General features: G+C 33.5%; 1 protein-coding gene across 1 annotated transcript; it reads left to right on the top strand.

The window, feature by feature from the left end:
- The first annotated feature begins 7,619 nt into the window (after positions 1-7,619).
- On the top strand, positions 7,620-17,284 carry LOC123661055 (chymotrypsin-2-like). Its single transcript, XM_045596070.1, has 5 exons — positions 7,620-7,747; positions 10,326-10,503; positions 11,094-11,340; positions 13,167-13,319; positions 17,074-17,284. Exons 1-5 carry the CDS (start codon positions 7,669-7,671, stop codon positions 17,221-17,223), a joined length of 807 nt encoding a protein of 268 aa, XP_045452026.1. The 5' UTR covers positions 7,620-7,668; the 3' UTR covers positions 17,224-17,284.
- The last annotated feature ends 431 nt before the right edge of the window (positions 17,285-17,715 follow it).

Here is a 17,715-nt window from a genome sequence, read left to right as displayed (position 1 = left end):
GACTGACTCGAAACTAATAAACATTTTAGATAATTAATAAATTAAGGAAATTTTAGGTAGATTTAGCCAAACTTCGTAAGCTTTTACTGAAGTAGTATAGATAGTGAAGGTAAATGAAAAGTTGCAATAAATAAAAAACCTTTTTAATTTTTGCCACTGGATTTTTACGTTTATTTGTTTTTACGTCTATTACTACGTCATCATAGCAAGATTCGGTTTACTTATATCTAATTTCGAAGAAAATTCCATGTTTTCATTCGTCCAGCATATATTATAACATATTTTTTGATTACGATTGTATACGATATATATATATATAAATATATATCTATATATATATATATATAGATATATATATATATATATATATATATATATATATATATATGGTATATGGTATCTAATACCTATGTATATCTTCGCATGTGATGGTGAAAAGAGAGTTCACACTATTTCTCGTTGAATTTACCTCCTATAACCAGTGAGGTAAGGCTATGGGGTCGGGGGAGTCGATTCGCTTAGATTATTAATATTTTTTCGAAACAAAAATTCTATTTATTATTTTACTATATTTTATCTGTTTAATTAATGCTAAATTTATCAGAAAAAAAATATATCACGGAAAAATAATAAAAGGCCCTAGAACTCCTTAATAATACAAAACCATCGATGAATTGCTTTTGAAAAGAATAAAGCTTAAATTAGTATAAAAATTGTAGCCAATTCAATTTAGCTAAAAATAAGATAGCAATGAATAAAAAAGTAAAATTGAAGTTCAAGAAAAGCTATTAAGCCAAATAATTCAAGAGTCAATTGTTTTTGTAACTATTGAAAAGTTCATTGCCAATTTTATTATTTATACCGATCTAAATAACTTTAAAAGTACCTAAAATCGAATAGAATACCTGCCTTTATTCTTACTTAAATACGCTTTTAAAGTCAATCTAAGCTTGAAAATTCTAGTTCTGACGAATTTCCAGTTTCTGTTGAAATTCTCAATGTATCTGAATATAAATAAATTCTAACAACTGTAATTTAAAATTTTATATTAAGGTTGATTTATAAGTGTCCATTAAAAAGGGCAGAAATGATAAATTATATAGTCGAGGACGTTACGGCATCATTGGCTTAGTTATTTGACAAATATTTCCTAGTTACACACAGTCAATACCTACACTGTGAAAGAAAATCTAAATAAGTGATAAAATGTTTATTATCGACTTCGTAAAAAGTCATTCATTTATTTTATTTATTTAGCTTAAATCACGTAGAATGGAGAAGACGCGAGGGAGAAAGATTGGTCGATTTAATCGAGATTACAACTTCATATAATTTTCGTAAATATTAATTATACATTTATACTAAAACTAGCTGTGCCCGCGGCTTCGCCCACGTTGAAAGCAGTGTGTCACAAAGTTTTCCCGGCAAACTTCCCGTGAAACTCTCATCAAAATCGGCTTAGCCGTTCCGTAAACCTTCCTCTTGAAGCTCTCTCTCTCTATTGGTGAAACCGCATGAAAATCCGTCTAGTAGATTTTGAGGGAATCGATCACATACATTTTTGGGGACTTTGTTTTATAATACACTAACTGTTGCCCGCGACTACGTCCGCGTGGTTATGAAGATATGTATTGCTATTATTTGGTTGGCGTGTTGGAGTGATGACGTGTTGGCGTGTTGGCGCATTGGCGTGTTGGCGTGTTGGCGTTTTGGCGTGTTGGCGTGTTGGTGTATTGGCGTGTTGGCGTATTGGCGTGTTGGCGCATTGGCGTATTGGCGTGTTGGCGTATTGGTGTGTTGGCATGTTGGCGTGTTGGACTGTTGGCGTGTTGGCGTATTGGCACATTGGCGTGTTGGCGTGTTGGCGCATTGGCGTATTGGTGTGTTGGCGTGTTGGCGTATTGGCGTGTTGGCATGTTGGCGTGTTGGACTGTTGGCGTGTTGGCGTATTGGCACATTGGCGTATTGGCGTGTTGGCGTGTTGGCGTATTGGCGTGTTGGCGTATTGGCACATTGGCGTGTTGGCGCATTGGCGTATTGGTGTGTTGGCGTGTTGGCGTATTGGCGTGTTGGCATGTTGGCGTGTTGGACTGTTGGCGTGTTGGCGTTTTGGCGTGTTGGCGTGTTGACCTGTTGGTGTGTTGGCGTGTTGGCGTATTGGCACATTGGCGTGTTGGCGTCTTGGCGCATTGGCGTATTGGTGTGTTGGCGTATTGGCGTGTTGGCGTGTTGGCGTGTTGGCGTGTTGGAGTGTTGGAGTGATGGCAGATTGGCGTGTTGATGTGTTGACGTGTTGGGGTTTTGGCATGTTGGGGTGTTGGGGTGTTGGCGTATTAACCTCAAAAGGGAGTTGATTTCTAAAGATACGTTATTTGGACACTTCCTCACTATCTATAGAGCACACATTTTAAATTTCAAGTCTCTTACTTTAAAAACATAAGACTTTCATACAAACTTCCAAACCCCGTTTTACCCCATTAGGGGTCGAGTTTCGTAAAATGCGTTCTTAACGGATGTTTACGTCTTATAAGGAACCAACCTGCCAAATGTCAAATTTGTAGCTGTTATAGTTTCGGAGATTTCGTGATGAGTGAGTCAACCTACCATCCCCCGTTTCAACCCCAAAAAGGAGGTGATTTCTAAAGATACATTATTTGAACACCTTCTCACCATCTATAGAGCATGTACATTTTAAATTTCAAGTCTCTTACTTCAAAAACATAACACTTTCATACAAACTTCCAACTCCCGTTTAACCCCCTTAGAAGTCGAGTTTCATAAAATCCCTTCTTAATAAATGTCGACACTTTATAAGAAACCTACCTGCCAAATTTCAAGTTTGTAGCTGTTATAGTTTCGGAGATTTCGTGATGAGTGGGTCAACCTACCATCCCCCGTTTTAATCCCAAAAGGGAGTTGATTTCTAAAGATACGTTATTTGAACACCTCCTCACTATCTTTAGAGCACACATTTTAAATTTCAAGTCTGACTTCAAAAACATAGGACTTTCATACAAACTTCCAACCCGCGTTTTACCCCCTTAAGGATCGAGTTTCGTAAAATCCGTTCTTAGCGGATGTCTACGCTCTATACCTACCTGCCAAATTTCAAGTTTCTAGGTGTTATAGTTTCGGAGATTTCGTGATGAATGACCTTTCGCGTTTATATATATTATAGATAGATATGACCGGGAGTAACTTTATATATCGATTTATCTTTTCATTCGTTAAATTTAGATACGACCTCATCATCATCATCATTACAGCCTAAACAGTCCACTGCTGGACATAGGCCTCCACAAGTTTACGCCAAAAATAACGTGAACTCATGTGTAGATACGACCTAGTCCTGAGCTATTCCACTGTGTAGTACAAGGCAATCACAGGTTTAGCGGGTAAGTATCTTGCATTACACTTTGCTTTCTCAAGAGCGAGTATTTTTATTCTTTTTTTTTTATATAAAAGTGATATACATCCACGGGCTTATGAACCCACGTCCTTGTTATCTAAAAACATGCAATTTTTATTTTTATTTTTTTTTTTATTTCAAAGTAGGCGTTACTCAGCAACATCGCTATTCAAGTTAGACTAACTTAATGTCTCCAAAAGAGACGTGAGTCCACCGACCGGTTCTTATTCTAATGTATGGTACAATTTATCTATGTTTTTTTTTTCCTTATAATACTATACTTATATCTAGCCTAATCTTACATTATTTACATGCGTAATCGTTTTCTTAAAAAATTATCACCACCACCTTACTCCTCCCAAGCAAAGCAACCTATAGAGTATCTTTATTCAGATGTCAAAAAAAAGGTTCCAAGAGCTTTTATGACGCCGCTTTGGCGCAACGGTCGGCATTGGTATGTGGCTGTTGCGCTGGCGATTGCGGGTTCGATCCCCGTACATGACAAACATTTGTATTTGCCATACAGATGTTTGCCGAGATCTGGGTGTTATCCAGTGCTTGTAACTCCCCGCCGTGCCGCGGAGAGCACGTTAAGCCGTTAAATTGTTATCATGTACACGTGATGGCGATAATTTCTCATAGTAGGGAATATATCCGCCAACTCGCATTGGAGCAGCGGGGTGGATTAAGCTGCGACCCTTCTCCTACATGGGGAAAGAGGTCTGAGCAATGAGATATTACAGACTGAAGTGATGAAAACCTTTTATCATTTATGATATTGCATACCTTTCTTACCTATATTTCAATAATAATATTTCTTACAATTACATTCTCTTAACATTGAAACGGTAACATTCAAATGCTCCAGCTTGGCAAATTTTAATTAAAAATATTGAAATCATAAAATAGGACAAGGCCACAACAAAACGTTTCAGCTGTGGTGAAGGTATTTACGACGAGTATGCGCGTCATTCCCGACTAATTACGTAATCTGTTCTTCTAAGTCAGCAACATAACATACGAACAGTACACCCTCGGGTAACATTGCTTGCTAATGCATTTATACGATTTTCACTTCAACGTCCAATTTTTATTTTTATTTTTTTGTTAAAATGAACATCCACTTGCTTAAAATTGCCTATGTTTTGTTTTGTCAAATGGCATGTGTTGCGCTTATTCTAAAGACGTTTTACTCATAGTACTTAAACCTGCAGATCAACAGTTCTGTGACTGCCTAGTACAACAGTTTCATTAATAACAATCGTAAAAAAAACCTTACATAATAATGTAAGAATAAAATATTAAGAATTAGGATCACTGTCTAACGAACTAAACTTTCTAGGACATAAATGAAAATCATAAGAAACTTTTTACTGAAGACAAAGTGACGTCAACTTATAAATTTAATAGAACTAAGTTTAGAACAAACATCTTTATTGCGGCAGTTCCTACGTCTAGTCTTAATCCATTCTGTAGAGTAAAGTAAAAGTAATTAACCTTGAATTTATATAACAAGTACTTCATAGTAAATGTATGGTTGTCTTAGTCGGTTTAAATTAGAATGAGCGTTGTCGATTAAGTTAACAACTTAACGGGTGCTTTGAAGTTCAAAATAAGGATAATAGTTAAGGTTGAAGATAGCGTCAATTGATGACAATAAGGCGTTGATTTATAACTTTATTTTACTTTTTTGGTAGCGTGTGGAACATGATGTGAAGTTCCTTGCCCGCCATCGAAGAGGGAGGATCCTACGACCAGACGGGAGTTGTGTCTGGTGGGCTACTGACCCCAACGGTTGTTGTCGGGTTCTTGTATATATACTAAATCATTCTGATAACTTTGTCGCTACACTTTGTTTATTTGTATAAATAAAGTAGTGTATACGTATGTAAAAGTAGTAAAAAAAAACTACAGAAAACCGTATCTATATGTATCTTTACCTTAAGTCTTACGGATCAAAAAAAAAAAAGGTAATAGATAAACACCGTCAGAGTCGTACCACGTCCTAGCTTTACTAGACAATCATGACAGTGCTGTCAATCCTCAAGTTGAAGTCAGTTATGTGATAAACCGTTAAGATAAACACAATAATGGATGATGATGCAAATGGCGCGGGCAATTTAGTGCCAGATGTTTAGTCCAAGTTGGGTAATAGGGTAGTTTTTATCTCAATTGGACCCGGTAGGTGGCGCTGCTATCTACCGATTTTCAAATCTGCCGGGTCCGCTAGTTATTACATAAAATAAGAAAAAAAATACTAAACAGCCTACATAATACTCAATTTTGCACACCTACAAAAGTCTGCTCTAGTACGTCCTAAGGTTGGCTGGTAGAGAATGCTTTTAGCGTTAAGCCCACCTTTTGTACAATTCTTTAATGTATTGTGCAATAAAGTAGTAATAAATAAATAAATAAATAATGAAACGTTTTCGAGAACACGTCATAAAATATCCTTTATAGCCATCACGAGTATTATATCAATTACTATTAGTCCACTATAGAGAGCACAAGTTCAGTTACAATGTAGATGAAATTACGAAAGATGTCTTATACTATGTAGATTGATTTTTTTCTGCCCCTGACGATTTTTATTAAAGTTCATATATGAATAAGATGTGTCCCTCAAAGCCTAAAGACATAAGATATGCATGTACTATATGCACGCTGGGCCGAGTTGAATTAAAATATGTTTACGTACACAAACAAAAATTAGAGTCTGTAATTTATAAAGTTTGTGTAAATGTTTTTATTTTTCGGTTATCTAATTGTGATATGTCTTTGTTCTTCAAGACAGGCGTGTTGAAATCGGTCAACTTATAGATATACTCAAAGATAATATATAATATACGGCGATAAAGCGTAGAATAAATATTATACAATTACGAAGCAGTTCTGGTTTAGAAAATTAAGTGTATACAAGGGACTTACCCGTATCCTTATTATTGATTATAGACTAAATCATTTACACAATTGTACAAATACGTATTCACACATTCACATACTGAATTAATTTGAATAAAACTAAGCAAAACTCGTATTTTTGTTTCGGGCTAGAATATTGCAAATACGTACGAAGATACAAGTACAGCTAGTAAATACATAAAAATATAGATTTTATGGATGTGTGTGTCCATGTGTATGTTTTTTTAAGGAATCGGGAAACCTAAACTCAAGCTGGGATTAAAAAACCCGCAAACAAACTACGCCAACAAGCTAGTAAACAAAAATAAAAAATAAATATAAAATAAACCGTAATTAAAATATTGTTATAATCTAATATCAAGTTGCAAGCGTCGCTTCGTGTTAGATAATTACAAAACTTGAGTCCCTTAATAGCCTTAGTCTATATTTTATACACATTAGCTACTTTTATATACAACACTAGCTGTTCCCGCGGTTCTGCCCGTGGTATTTCTATCTAAAAGTTTATAAAGAAAAAGTCCAAGTACAGATCAAGATATTACGCCAGATTCTATTTATTTACTAGCTGTGCTCGTCGCGAGCACAGCTAGTAGTTCGTCCGCGTGGAATTAACAAAAAAGTTATTGTTCAGTTCGCAGAGTTATAAAATAAATAAATTTCTAAAATAAAAGTAGCCTGGGTTACTCTTTACTACATCAATTATCTGCCAGTGAAAGTCCCGTCAAAATCGGTCCAGCTGTTTCAGATATTAGCCGGAACAAGCAGACCGACTGACAAACAAAAATTTTAAAAAAAGTTATTTTGGTATAAATATGTACCGTGTATACATCCATATGCATTTAGTAAAAAGCGATTATTTTAATATTACAAACAGACACCCCAATTTTATTTAAATGTATAGATATAGATTTTAATTTATTTATTAGGGATGGTACACAGCACAGAAAAAGTTATAAAAAACAAGAAATATAATCATAAAGGCCAATTACGATCATCCTCATAAAAAAGTTATGCCAATTTAAAGAATGACGTTGAACGCGTACTCAAAATTCGGTATATCCAAAAAATGCTGTCCATAATCACTATTCCATGCAGACAAAGTCGCGATATATTAATAATATGTAATAAGCCAAATCATTATCTCTACAAATTCGCCCTATATTTGTAGAGCTCTCGACTCCTGCATTTTATACGTTATTGAGTTTATGAAGAGCTTCGTAATGCTCTTGTAATTAGAGTACTTAGGAATACTATAAAACGATTAACGCAATAGTCTGAAATTACTACGTCTGATTTTGTCTCCCCTTTACGTAGTTTATTTAGTTAAAAAATATTAAATGTTAGTTAAAGAAAAGTTTTTTACAATGGCGTTCTTAGTTTTTGTAATTTCTTTAAGCTTTTTCTGCTACTCAGAAGGTAAGTAATTTTTTACGTTCATATACAAATATTATCTATTTTTAGGATTTTTCTTTCTTGTTATTTTAGAAATATATTGTATAAATATTTAGCAATACAATATGGCTATGTACACAGACACGGTAGGTACACATACTTGTGTGTATCTGTATAAATAAAAATGTTTTGTCAAAACGTATGAAACGTATGTAATCGCTTACCATCAGCTGGGCCGTATGCTTTTTTTGCCGACCTAGTTGCAGAAAAAAAAAATAAACGATAAAAGTTTGCTGTAAGAAGTTCGTGGGTTAATTTTGTAATGAAATGACGATATGAACTTTTTTTAACTTTTATGTAACCAAAAACTAAGGCATTTTTTTATCTATATATTAATACGTGAAGCAAAAACTTTGTAACCCTTTTTACGAAAATTGCGCGGACGGAGGAGTATGCAATTTCTTACACTAAACTTAAAGTTTATATAGAGAAGGAGTACAGAAAAAAACATTACACACACTACAATGTATTTGACACAACACACGCATATTACGACTATACTTTTTTGTTAATTGTCAAAGTCTGTAGTGCTACGTGTTAAAAAATTGTTTGTTGGGTTAGAGAGTCACCCACAACTCCTAACACGAGACACAAGAGAGAGAGAGTAAAAAAAATCCTACAGAATCTTAATCTTCTTTTTCAAAAACTCACAAAATCAACTTACACTAAAGCAAAGCTTATACCAAAAGAAACTACAATGACTCACCCACAACAAATCGCAGCTAGATCCCAAGACGGCGAGAGAATCCAATCCAAAAAAAGAGGACCCGCAACACTCGCCCTGAGGCTTATATACCCTAGCAAACCCCCCGCGCGTCGCGACACAACTACCCCCTAAGGTGCACCGCGACGCAGTACAATACGAGGGTATTCCAAAATTAAATCAGTCGCCTAGAAAAAGTAAATGGCAACGCTAATGCATAACTGCTATTATACATCAGCAGGAACGAAATCAGGCGCTATTAAAAATATATGCTACAATACCCCACGTTGGGCGCCAGTGCTACGTGTTAAAAAATTGTTTGTTGGGTTAGAGAGTCACCCACAACTCCTAACACGAGACACAAGAGAGAGAGAGTAAAAAAAATCCTACAGAATCTTAATCTTCTTTTTCAAAAACTCACAAAATCAACTTACACTAAAGCAAAGCTTATACCAAAAGAAACTACAATGACTCACCCACAACAAATCGCAGCTAGATCCCAAGACGGCGAGAGAATCCAATCCAAAAAAAGAGGACCCGCAACACTCGCCCTGAGGCTTATATACCCTAGCAAACCCCCCGCGCGTCGCGACACAACTACCCCCTAAGGTGCACCGCGACGCAGTACAATACGAGGGTATTCCAAAATTAAATCAGTCGCCTAGAAAAAGTAAATAGCAACGCTAATGCATAACTGCTATTATACATCAGCAGGAACGAAATCAGGCGCTATTAAAAATATATGCTACAGTAGTCAAAATGAAATTTTTTTAAAGGTTCTTTATTTTCACTATTTTTTGGTTTTCTTTATTTTAAATTATTAATTATGGTCGAATTTCAACCTCTAGGTGAACACTAGTTTAAATAAATACTCATATGGGTTTCTTTATGATACAAAGAGTTCTTAACTTACATCGTAGGTAAACGACCTCCTCGAAACTTAAGTTCTTTTTGAATAAACTTGACGACTTCGTCGTCGCTTTTATCATAATGAATTCAATAAAACTTGGTTATATAAAATTATAAAAATTCGCTTGGTTCCCGACTTGTCCGTTTTCCTTGAAATTGTTTTAAATATTGCACGAATTTTTAAAACATAAGAATTTATCCGGAATGTTGGAATACCGATACTGTTGAAAACTCTTTTATCAGTTATAAGAATGTATTGAATTACTCTTTAAGTTATTTTGCTTAATTTCTCATTCAATAAAATTATTCAAAATCCTTAAGAAAATACTTATGACTAGTCACAAGAATTAAGACATCTATCTGATATTGTCACAATGCTTGGTACTACCAAAACGGCACTATAAAAAATAATAAACGCTTCAAATGTTTCTGTGTTTTCACTATTGGGAGTCTGAAAATACTCATAATACATAAACACAAACTTCTAGATTACGACAAACATCTCTTTGGCCAAGACAAATGTTTGCCATGTGCGAGGATCGAACCCGTGACCGCTAGCGCAACAGTCAAGAATTGACTGCTACGCCAACGCATCGTCTTAGATTAGTAGATTACTAAAAGTGACAAACAAATTCAAGACAAAAGTAATTAGATTTCATTGATTGACCATAAATTGAACTACTGTCATTTAAATCGTAATATACGACTTAACTCCTGTTTTTATTTTTGTATTTTTGCTCACTTTTGGTGTACAATAAAAAGTTTTTATTATTATTATTATTATTACGACTATTTGATGCGCTATCCAAACTATGAATGAAGATGCATGTCATGTAGAATTCAAAATTTGGTTTCACTTTAAATTTTTTAATATTTATTGTATTGAGGAGACACAATTTTGACCTTTTTTTACGGTATATCTTTTTTTAGGATTTTTACTACCAAAATATTTTGACGAACCGACACCCCGTATAGTAGGGGGAGAGGACGCAGCAGATGGTAGCGTTCCTTATCAAGCATCTTTACGATCGATTTTTAATTCTCATTTCTGCGGAGGATCCATAATAAGTAATAAGTGGATATTAACAGCTGCTCATTGTACTGTTAGGTAAGTACAACCTTTGTCAAAAGTGTCTTGATAATTGTAAACTCGTGCATGTTATCAATTTGAATTTTGATTATTGCCAAGGTTTGTCTGAAGATCCACTTCAACAATTATGAGTGGAGATGATGACTTTGAAGGGTAAAATAGTAAAGAAGGTTATGTAATATTTTAAATAGTATTAAGAGCAATATGACGGTATTTTTTTATTGTATACTTATTGTATTTATTGTGGTACTTCTGCAACTACGGACTATAATTCATAATGCTACATCTACTTGCTCTATTGGCATCAACTAAAAAATTTACTATTGCCTTTGTTTTTGTAAAGTAATATATTAAAATTATTTAAAAGACGGCTTTAATTTTGAAACAGCGCCAACATGATTGATGGTCGGTAAATTTTTTACTTATTAGTGCGAATTATTCGCACGGGTATTGCTAATCTAATTGAAACAGTCAAAGCGAATAGAAGATATGACTTTAAAAAATAAATAGATGTTTTTATGACGTTAATTGAGAAGAAGAGGAAGAAGTAAAAGAAATATAAGTTTTATCATACAATCATACAAAAATTACTAACATCTCTGTTTTAGCCAAACAAAATACACTATGTCTGTAGTGGTAGGTACGAATCGACTTCTTTCTGGAGGCGATAAGTACTCCGTGAATAAGATCATAGTTCATGAGGGTTATGACAGCGTGCATACCACTAACGATGTGAGTGTGGTCCAAGTAGTTGGGATAATAGAGTTCAATGACCGAGTGAAGCCGATTAAACTACCTGACGAAGATACTCTAGTGGGCGCTGACCTGGTTTTGACTGGATGGGGCAGGCTTTCAGTAAGTGCTTTTTACTTTATTGAATAAAATAAAACAATGTGAAGTGAGAGATAGACGATGCGGTAAATCAGTGATCACAGTACCAGGTTAGTCTAGTAGTAATCCTGGGTTGACAAATACCCGTATAAGATTACGCTTCAGCCTGTAATATCCCACTACTGGGCCTCTTTCCCCATGTAGGAGAAGGATCAGAGCTTAATCCACCACGCTGCTCCAATGCGGGTTGGCGGATATATTCCCTACTATGAGTAACGATCGCTATCAGGTGTATATGATAACAACCGGGACCGACGGCTTAACGTGCTCTCCGAAACACGGTGGGGAGGACTGCACAAGGACTGCACAAACGCCCAGACCACGGCAAACACCTGTATGGCCAATACAAATGTTTGTCATGTGTGGGGATCGAACCCGCAACCGCCTGCGCAACAGGTACAATCCATGGCACGGTCACACCATTGCGCCAACGCGGCGTCAAGTACCCAAGGCCGTATAAGATTAACAGATGTTTATCGTTTTCTGGTCGTATTGTGTTGTATGCTGTGGGACCCCGATACACGATACTACTGGATCCAATTACTACTAGGGGTCGTTGAGAATACTGTTTATTATTACTTTTGTTTATTGATGTTGTCACGATTTACTGTTACTTCTTCGCTTAGCAAGTTTTAAAATGAAATTTAGAATTCAAACGATAGCTTGCTTGAAATTTGAATGAAACTACAACCAAAGAAAGAAAAGTTAGGGTTGAATAGAACTAGACGAACTAATTTATCATCGATGTACAATGACATTAGGGAAAACACTCTCGTGCATGCGTTAATATGGAGCTCTTCGTATATCATTATACTTCTGAAGACATACCATGGATGATTCTGAAGGTTATGATAAAATTCTTAAAAATCGTCTTCAGTCTTCCGGTTTTTTTACCTCACCATACTCGGCTTAAACCTCAAAGCCTCTTCTGCGTAATGAGTTCTTTTGAGCTTAAAAAAAGAGAAAATATTGTAGAAAATATTTTACTCAAATTGATATTTAATATATTTGCCTTACGCTTTTGCTTTAAGTAACTACAGTAAACAGAAATCTGTTTTATTTTATGCTATGAAATTAATTCGAAAACTACAAACTTACTTAAGCTTGAATTTTTAGAACGTCTTAAAAATTATTAGTTTCATTATAATTACCGTAATAGGTATATATTATAATGCATTCAACTTTAATCTATTCTGTAATCTGTATATTTACAGTTTTTATTTATAATAATGAACAAAAAAGTACACGAACATGTAACTTATATAATGCAAAATACAATAAGCAAATGATAAATAAATTTATATTAATAAAATATATAAAAGCTACAATACATACAATTTGCAATATAACGATGTTAACATATATTAAATCGATCAGACTAGAGATACGCGCACTTTAATATAAATAGGTAAATAATTAATTACTAGAAAAGTTAAAGAGTTTAAAAGAGTAATTAAAGAGTAGAAACTTATAGAGTTTTATAATAATAAAATAGATTCAACTGAATATATTCCAAATGTAGATTGGGACATTTCATCAGATAATTTGATAACATTTGCAATTTAAAAATTTGTGATGTTGAATGACTATAAAATTGTGAAGTTGAACAACTATAAAATTGTGAAGTTGAAATTAATATAAAAATATCTATAATATACTATAAAATTGCTAGGTCTATCAGTTATGATTAAAATTTGTTTAATTTTTTTTGTTGTTTGTTTATCATTCGAAGTCCCATTATAGCGTTCTTTAGTAAAGATGCTATTGTATGTAATTCTATCTTGTTTCAGTATCCAGGAAACTTACCTGATAAACTACAAACTATAAACCTTACAGCTCTTAGTGTGACCGAATGCCAAAAAATTTACATCGGCATTGTGTCAGCTCCTGTATACGAAACTCAAATATGCTCGTTGACTAAAAGAGGAGAAGGTGCTTGCCATGTAAGTATCGATTATATCAACTTAGCATCAGAAGGCGAAACTAGTATGAGAAGTTCAAAAGTATCCACACAAGCTTATTAGAGACATCGCTTTTCATCCATGTTTCTGATTCTGATATATATATATCTGTTTTTGATATTTCTGATGCTCTAGGGATGTATTTAGATAACGTCTTAATGACTGGAAATTAGTTACATTATATAACAAATTTTTTAGGCATTCTAGATAAGAAAACTCCGTCTAAGACATAATTTTTGCTTTTCTTAACAAATGCAAACTTGCTTGCTTGCAAGCTTGAATTCAAGAGTTCGCATATTACGCATAATTGTGTTTCCTCGCAAAGTAAAAAAACCGACTTCAATTACATCAATTTAAAAATTAGTCAAGTAAATATGGGTTATCAAAGATTACTCAAAAAGTAGTTATCGGATCTCGATCAAATTTAAATGGAACTACAAAATAAGCCGATGCTTGTCTTGTGGACCCATTTATATTTGATCAAGATCTGTTGACTACTTTTATAATTGAAGTCGGTTTTTTTTCGTTTGCGAGCAAACGCAATTATTCTTCTTTTTATATTATAGGAATAAATATACTTTTTATACCAAATCAAAAATTATCTCAATTTCTTAAATTATTACCCGACTGCCAAGGAAGGGTTATGTTTTTCGCGCGTATCTTGTATGTATGTATATTTGTATGTAATATTCTTTACTACCTCATATTTCCAGAACCACTGAACGGATTTACATAATTGAGGTATCGTTAGGTTCGTCTTAGCTGCCCAAGTGTTCTTAGATAGGTGAAATTAAAAAAAATCAAACATGGCGGCTGCGCGAAGCCATTGTAGTTAATGAAAAAAAATTTTTTTTTAGACTTGTTATATTTGTATACAATTAAACAATGAACTCCTTTATTCGATCACATGTCACTGAAGTCCACGTCTCTACCAGTCTAAGCTGATTCGTTACGGACATATATCATTTTGTATATGACGTGACAAAGCAGATCAATGCGTTTTAGATCTCGTCGACCAGTCTCTATAGCTTTCATGATACGGATTTATATATACGGATTTTATTTACTTAAGTGGAATACAATGATAAACTGACAGAACGTTCTGAAGATTGTTAATAATTTGTGATTAAAACGATAGGTAACAATATGCACACAAAGTCAGCGAAATAAATAGAAACAATATCAAACATTTTGTGCTGTACATTTAAAATATATGAATACGGTAGTCCTTCGAAACTTTATGCAACGTCGTACATAACATGCAGTCGGAGACATGCACAAAGAGAGAATGATTTGACTTATCCTTCAATTTCATGCCTCCGACTGCATGTTATGTACGACGTTGCATAAATTTTCGAAAGACTACCGTATTAATATATTTTAAATGTACAGCACAAAATGTTTGATATTGTTTCTATTTATTTCGCTGACTTTGTGTGCATATTGAATTTTTATCTTGTTCCAGCTTTTTTAGTTGATTTTCTATTAGTTGTTCTTCACGCAGGCGGGTTTTTTGTTTTGTTTTTAATTATTATTTTATTTATGTCTTTTTAGTCAGACAAATTACGTAATCGGTTCAATTCATTAAAACAGTTTACATCATGTGGTTGATTAAGTAATTTTTTAGGGTCAAGAGAACTGATAGCAAGCCCGGAGAAAGATCTCACTCTGCTCAAAGCAACGTAAGCCTGACCTTTAGCAAATAGGTGACTGCTTAAGTCAACAACTATTAGTTTTAATATAATGAAATTATTATGAAAATTATTTGTTTGTATTTGGTATTATGTATTTGTTATTGATTTTATTAATGTAATTGTAAATTGGTGTGACATTATTTTATTAATTTTTATTTGTAATTTTAATTGTGTTTTTTTTTAACCATTGTATTTTATTAGAAAGGCTACACCCCGAAGTTGATCGTCGCCTAGGAGGCGAGTTTGGCATGGCATAGGCGTGGGAAAGAGCAAAGTCCACATTTTTTAAACTTTAATATTGTATTTCTTTATTAGTATTACGGTAATAATAATCATGATATACCTTTTTAAAATCCTTGTATTGTGCCCTTCAATTTGATACCCATATTGTAGTATTCGAGAAAAAAAATATTTTTTCATTAACTAAAATGGCTTCGCGCAGCCGCCATGTTTGATTTTTTTTTAATGTCACCTATCTAAGAACACTTGGGCAGCTAAGACGAACCTAACGATACCTCAATTATGTAAATCCGTTCAGTGGTTCTGGAAATATGAGGTAGTAAAGAATATTACATACAAATATACATACATACATACAAGATACGCGCGAAAAACATAACCCTTCCTTGGCAGTCGGGTAATAAGATGTTGGTTTGGGTATAATCGTATAGCTCCATTAAAACCACAACACAATCAACAAACAATTGACAATCGTGTACTTGATTTCCACACAAAGCAGATATTTTTATTTATGTTAATACTATTTGACCTCTCTCTTTCTCTTTCTCTCTCTCTCTCTCTCTTTCACATTCAGTTCTTAGTAACTATAACGAGGACTCTACTTTAAATCAGAAAGGATCGTTTGACTAAATTGAAATTAAATTAAAATATTTGCAGTAACCATAATAAAGTTTACGTTAAGAAAAATCAATAAAATAGTCATCTAAAATACCTCATATACGAAACGTGAAATAGCGATGAAATGTTATCCTGGTATAGTTTTAACATAATTAATATGTCAACATAATTTATTTACATTGATTCATCACGTAATTGTTATAATTTTGTTACATTTTATAATTGAATGAAACAAACCAAAACGTATTATTTCAATTCCATAATAATTGAGCTTTTACCTTTGTAATACGTTATATTAAAATGTAATTGATGTAAATACATTTCATCATTCTATTATTAACTAGCAAGACCTACGTTTCATTCACATTTGCATGTTTTGGCTTTCAGCACAATTTTCTACCAACCGAACTGAATTTCATTGAAATTCATTCAAAAGCTTCGGCGTGATCACCGGCTATGATACTGTCAAGTTACAGATTTATTTTAGGTTTCAATACAAATTTATTTTAAACTCAAATAAAGATCCAGGCAACCTCACAAAAAGACACACACAGAAATATTATATTTATAGAAATCTTGGAAGAAAATTTAAAATTTGTGTTTAAAATGTAAATAGCTAAACGTATTAGTTTTAAAAGAAATAAAATCAACAATTACTTTTTTCAAGGCTTCAAAAGTATTTTTAGAATCACCATTTACAATAATATTCGTTTGAATTCAAATAATTATATTTAGTCTGTTATTTATAAGTACGATAGTTCAAAAGTTAAGTTGTCAATTGACGTAAGTTAACTTCTATGATACACAATTCTGCTACTAAAATGTTGTCACGATAAAAGATCAAAGGTTATTAAATAACGTCACCGATTAAAGAAAATTCTCTTTTCGATAAAACATTAAAGCTATAAATATTATCATAAAATACTAGTAATGCTCCCGACTTTGTTCGCGTGGAATAAAAATGCAATTGTTCTTAAGCTCTAATGCTTATTTCAGCAATACAACTGTGACAACCGCTTCAAATTTTGTTCAGTAAAAATTCTAAAACGATAAATTTTTCCTTTTATTGGCCCTATGAAGACCCTTTATACGCTTTTTTTCTCAAACATCTACTATGTACAAACATAAACCAGTTACATTTTTAATATAGGTATAATAAAAAACACGTTTTTGTTTATTTTTAGGGTGACTCCGGCGGCCCACTCGTGGAAGGGGACAGAGTGGTCGGGATAGTGTCCTGGGGGGTGCCTTGCGCGAAAGGTTATCCCGATGTGTACACTCGAGTATTTGCTTTCAAACATTGGATAGAAGAAAAAACTAACATTTCTGAGTGAACTTTATATTTATAAATTTCTCTCAACAATATATAAACACAAATATATTATAAGTAAATATAAACTATATTTTGTATTAATACAAAAATAATTTCATTATTACAGCATCGTTTATTTTGAGTAATTTTACAAGAATGTTTAAATTTTCATAAAAAAAATTTCAACGTCAATAAATAATATTATCATTTAAATTTTCCTCTTATTTTTTCCCGCGGTAATTTAATAAATCACGAGGTCTAAAGTAGATTGTTATTTTTAAAAAAATATTGTTTATCGCTGAAAAAGTTGAAATATGAAAAAAATTGAATTTCAAATATTGTTCGAAATAGTTAATACCCAGTTATCTATAGAAAATATCTGGCTACAGGTTTATTTTTTGTGTTTTTAAACATAATGCGTTGGCGCAACGGTCACAACCATGGATTGTGCCTGTTGCGCTGGCGGTTGCGGGTTCGATCCCCACACATGACAAACATTTGTATTAGCCATACA

Source organism: Melitaea cinxia, chromosome 2, assembly GCF_905220565.1.
Source record: "Melitaea cinxia chromosome 2, ilMelCinx1.1, whole genome shotgun sequence".
Classification (NCBI taxonomy): Eukaryota; Metazoa; Arthropoda; class Insecta; order Lepidoptera; family Nymphalidae; genus Melitaea; species Melitaea cinxia.
The sequence above is the reverse complement of the archived record's forward strand: the minus strand, read 5'-3'. Positions and strand labels throughout refer to the sequence as shown.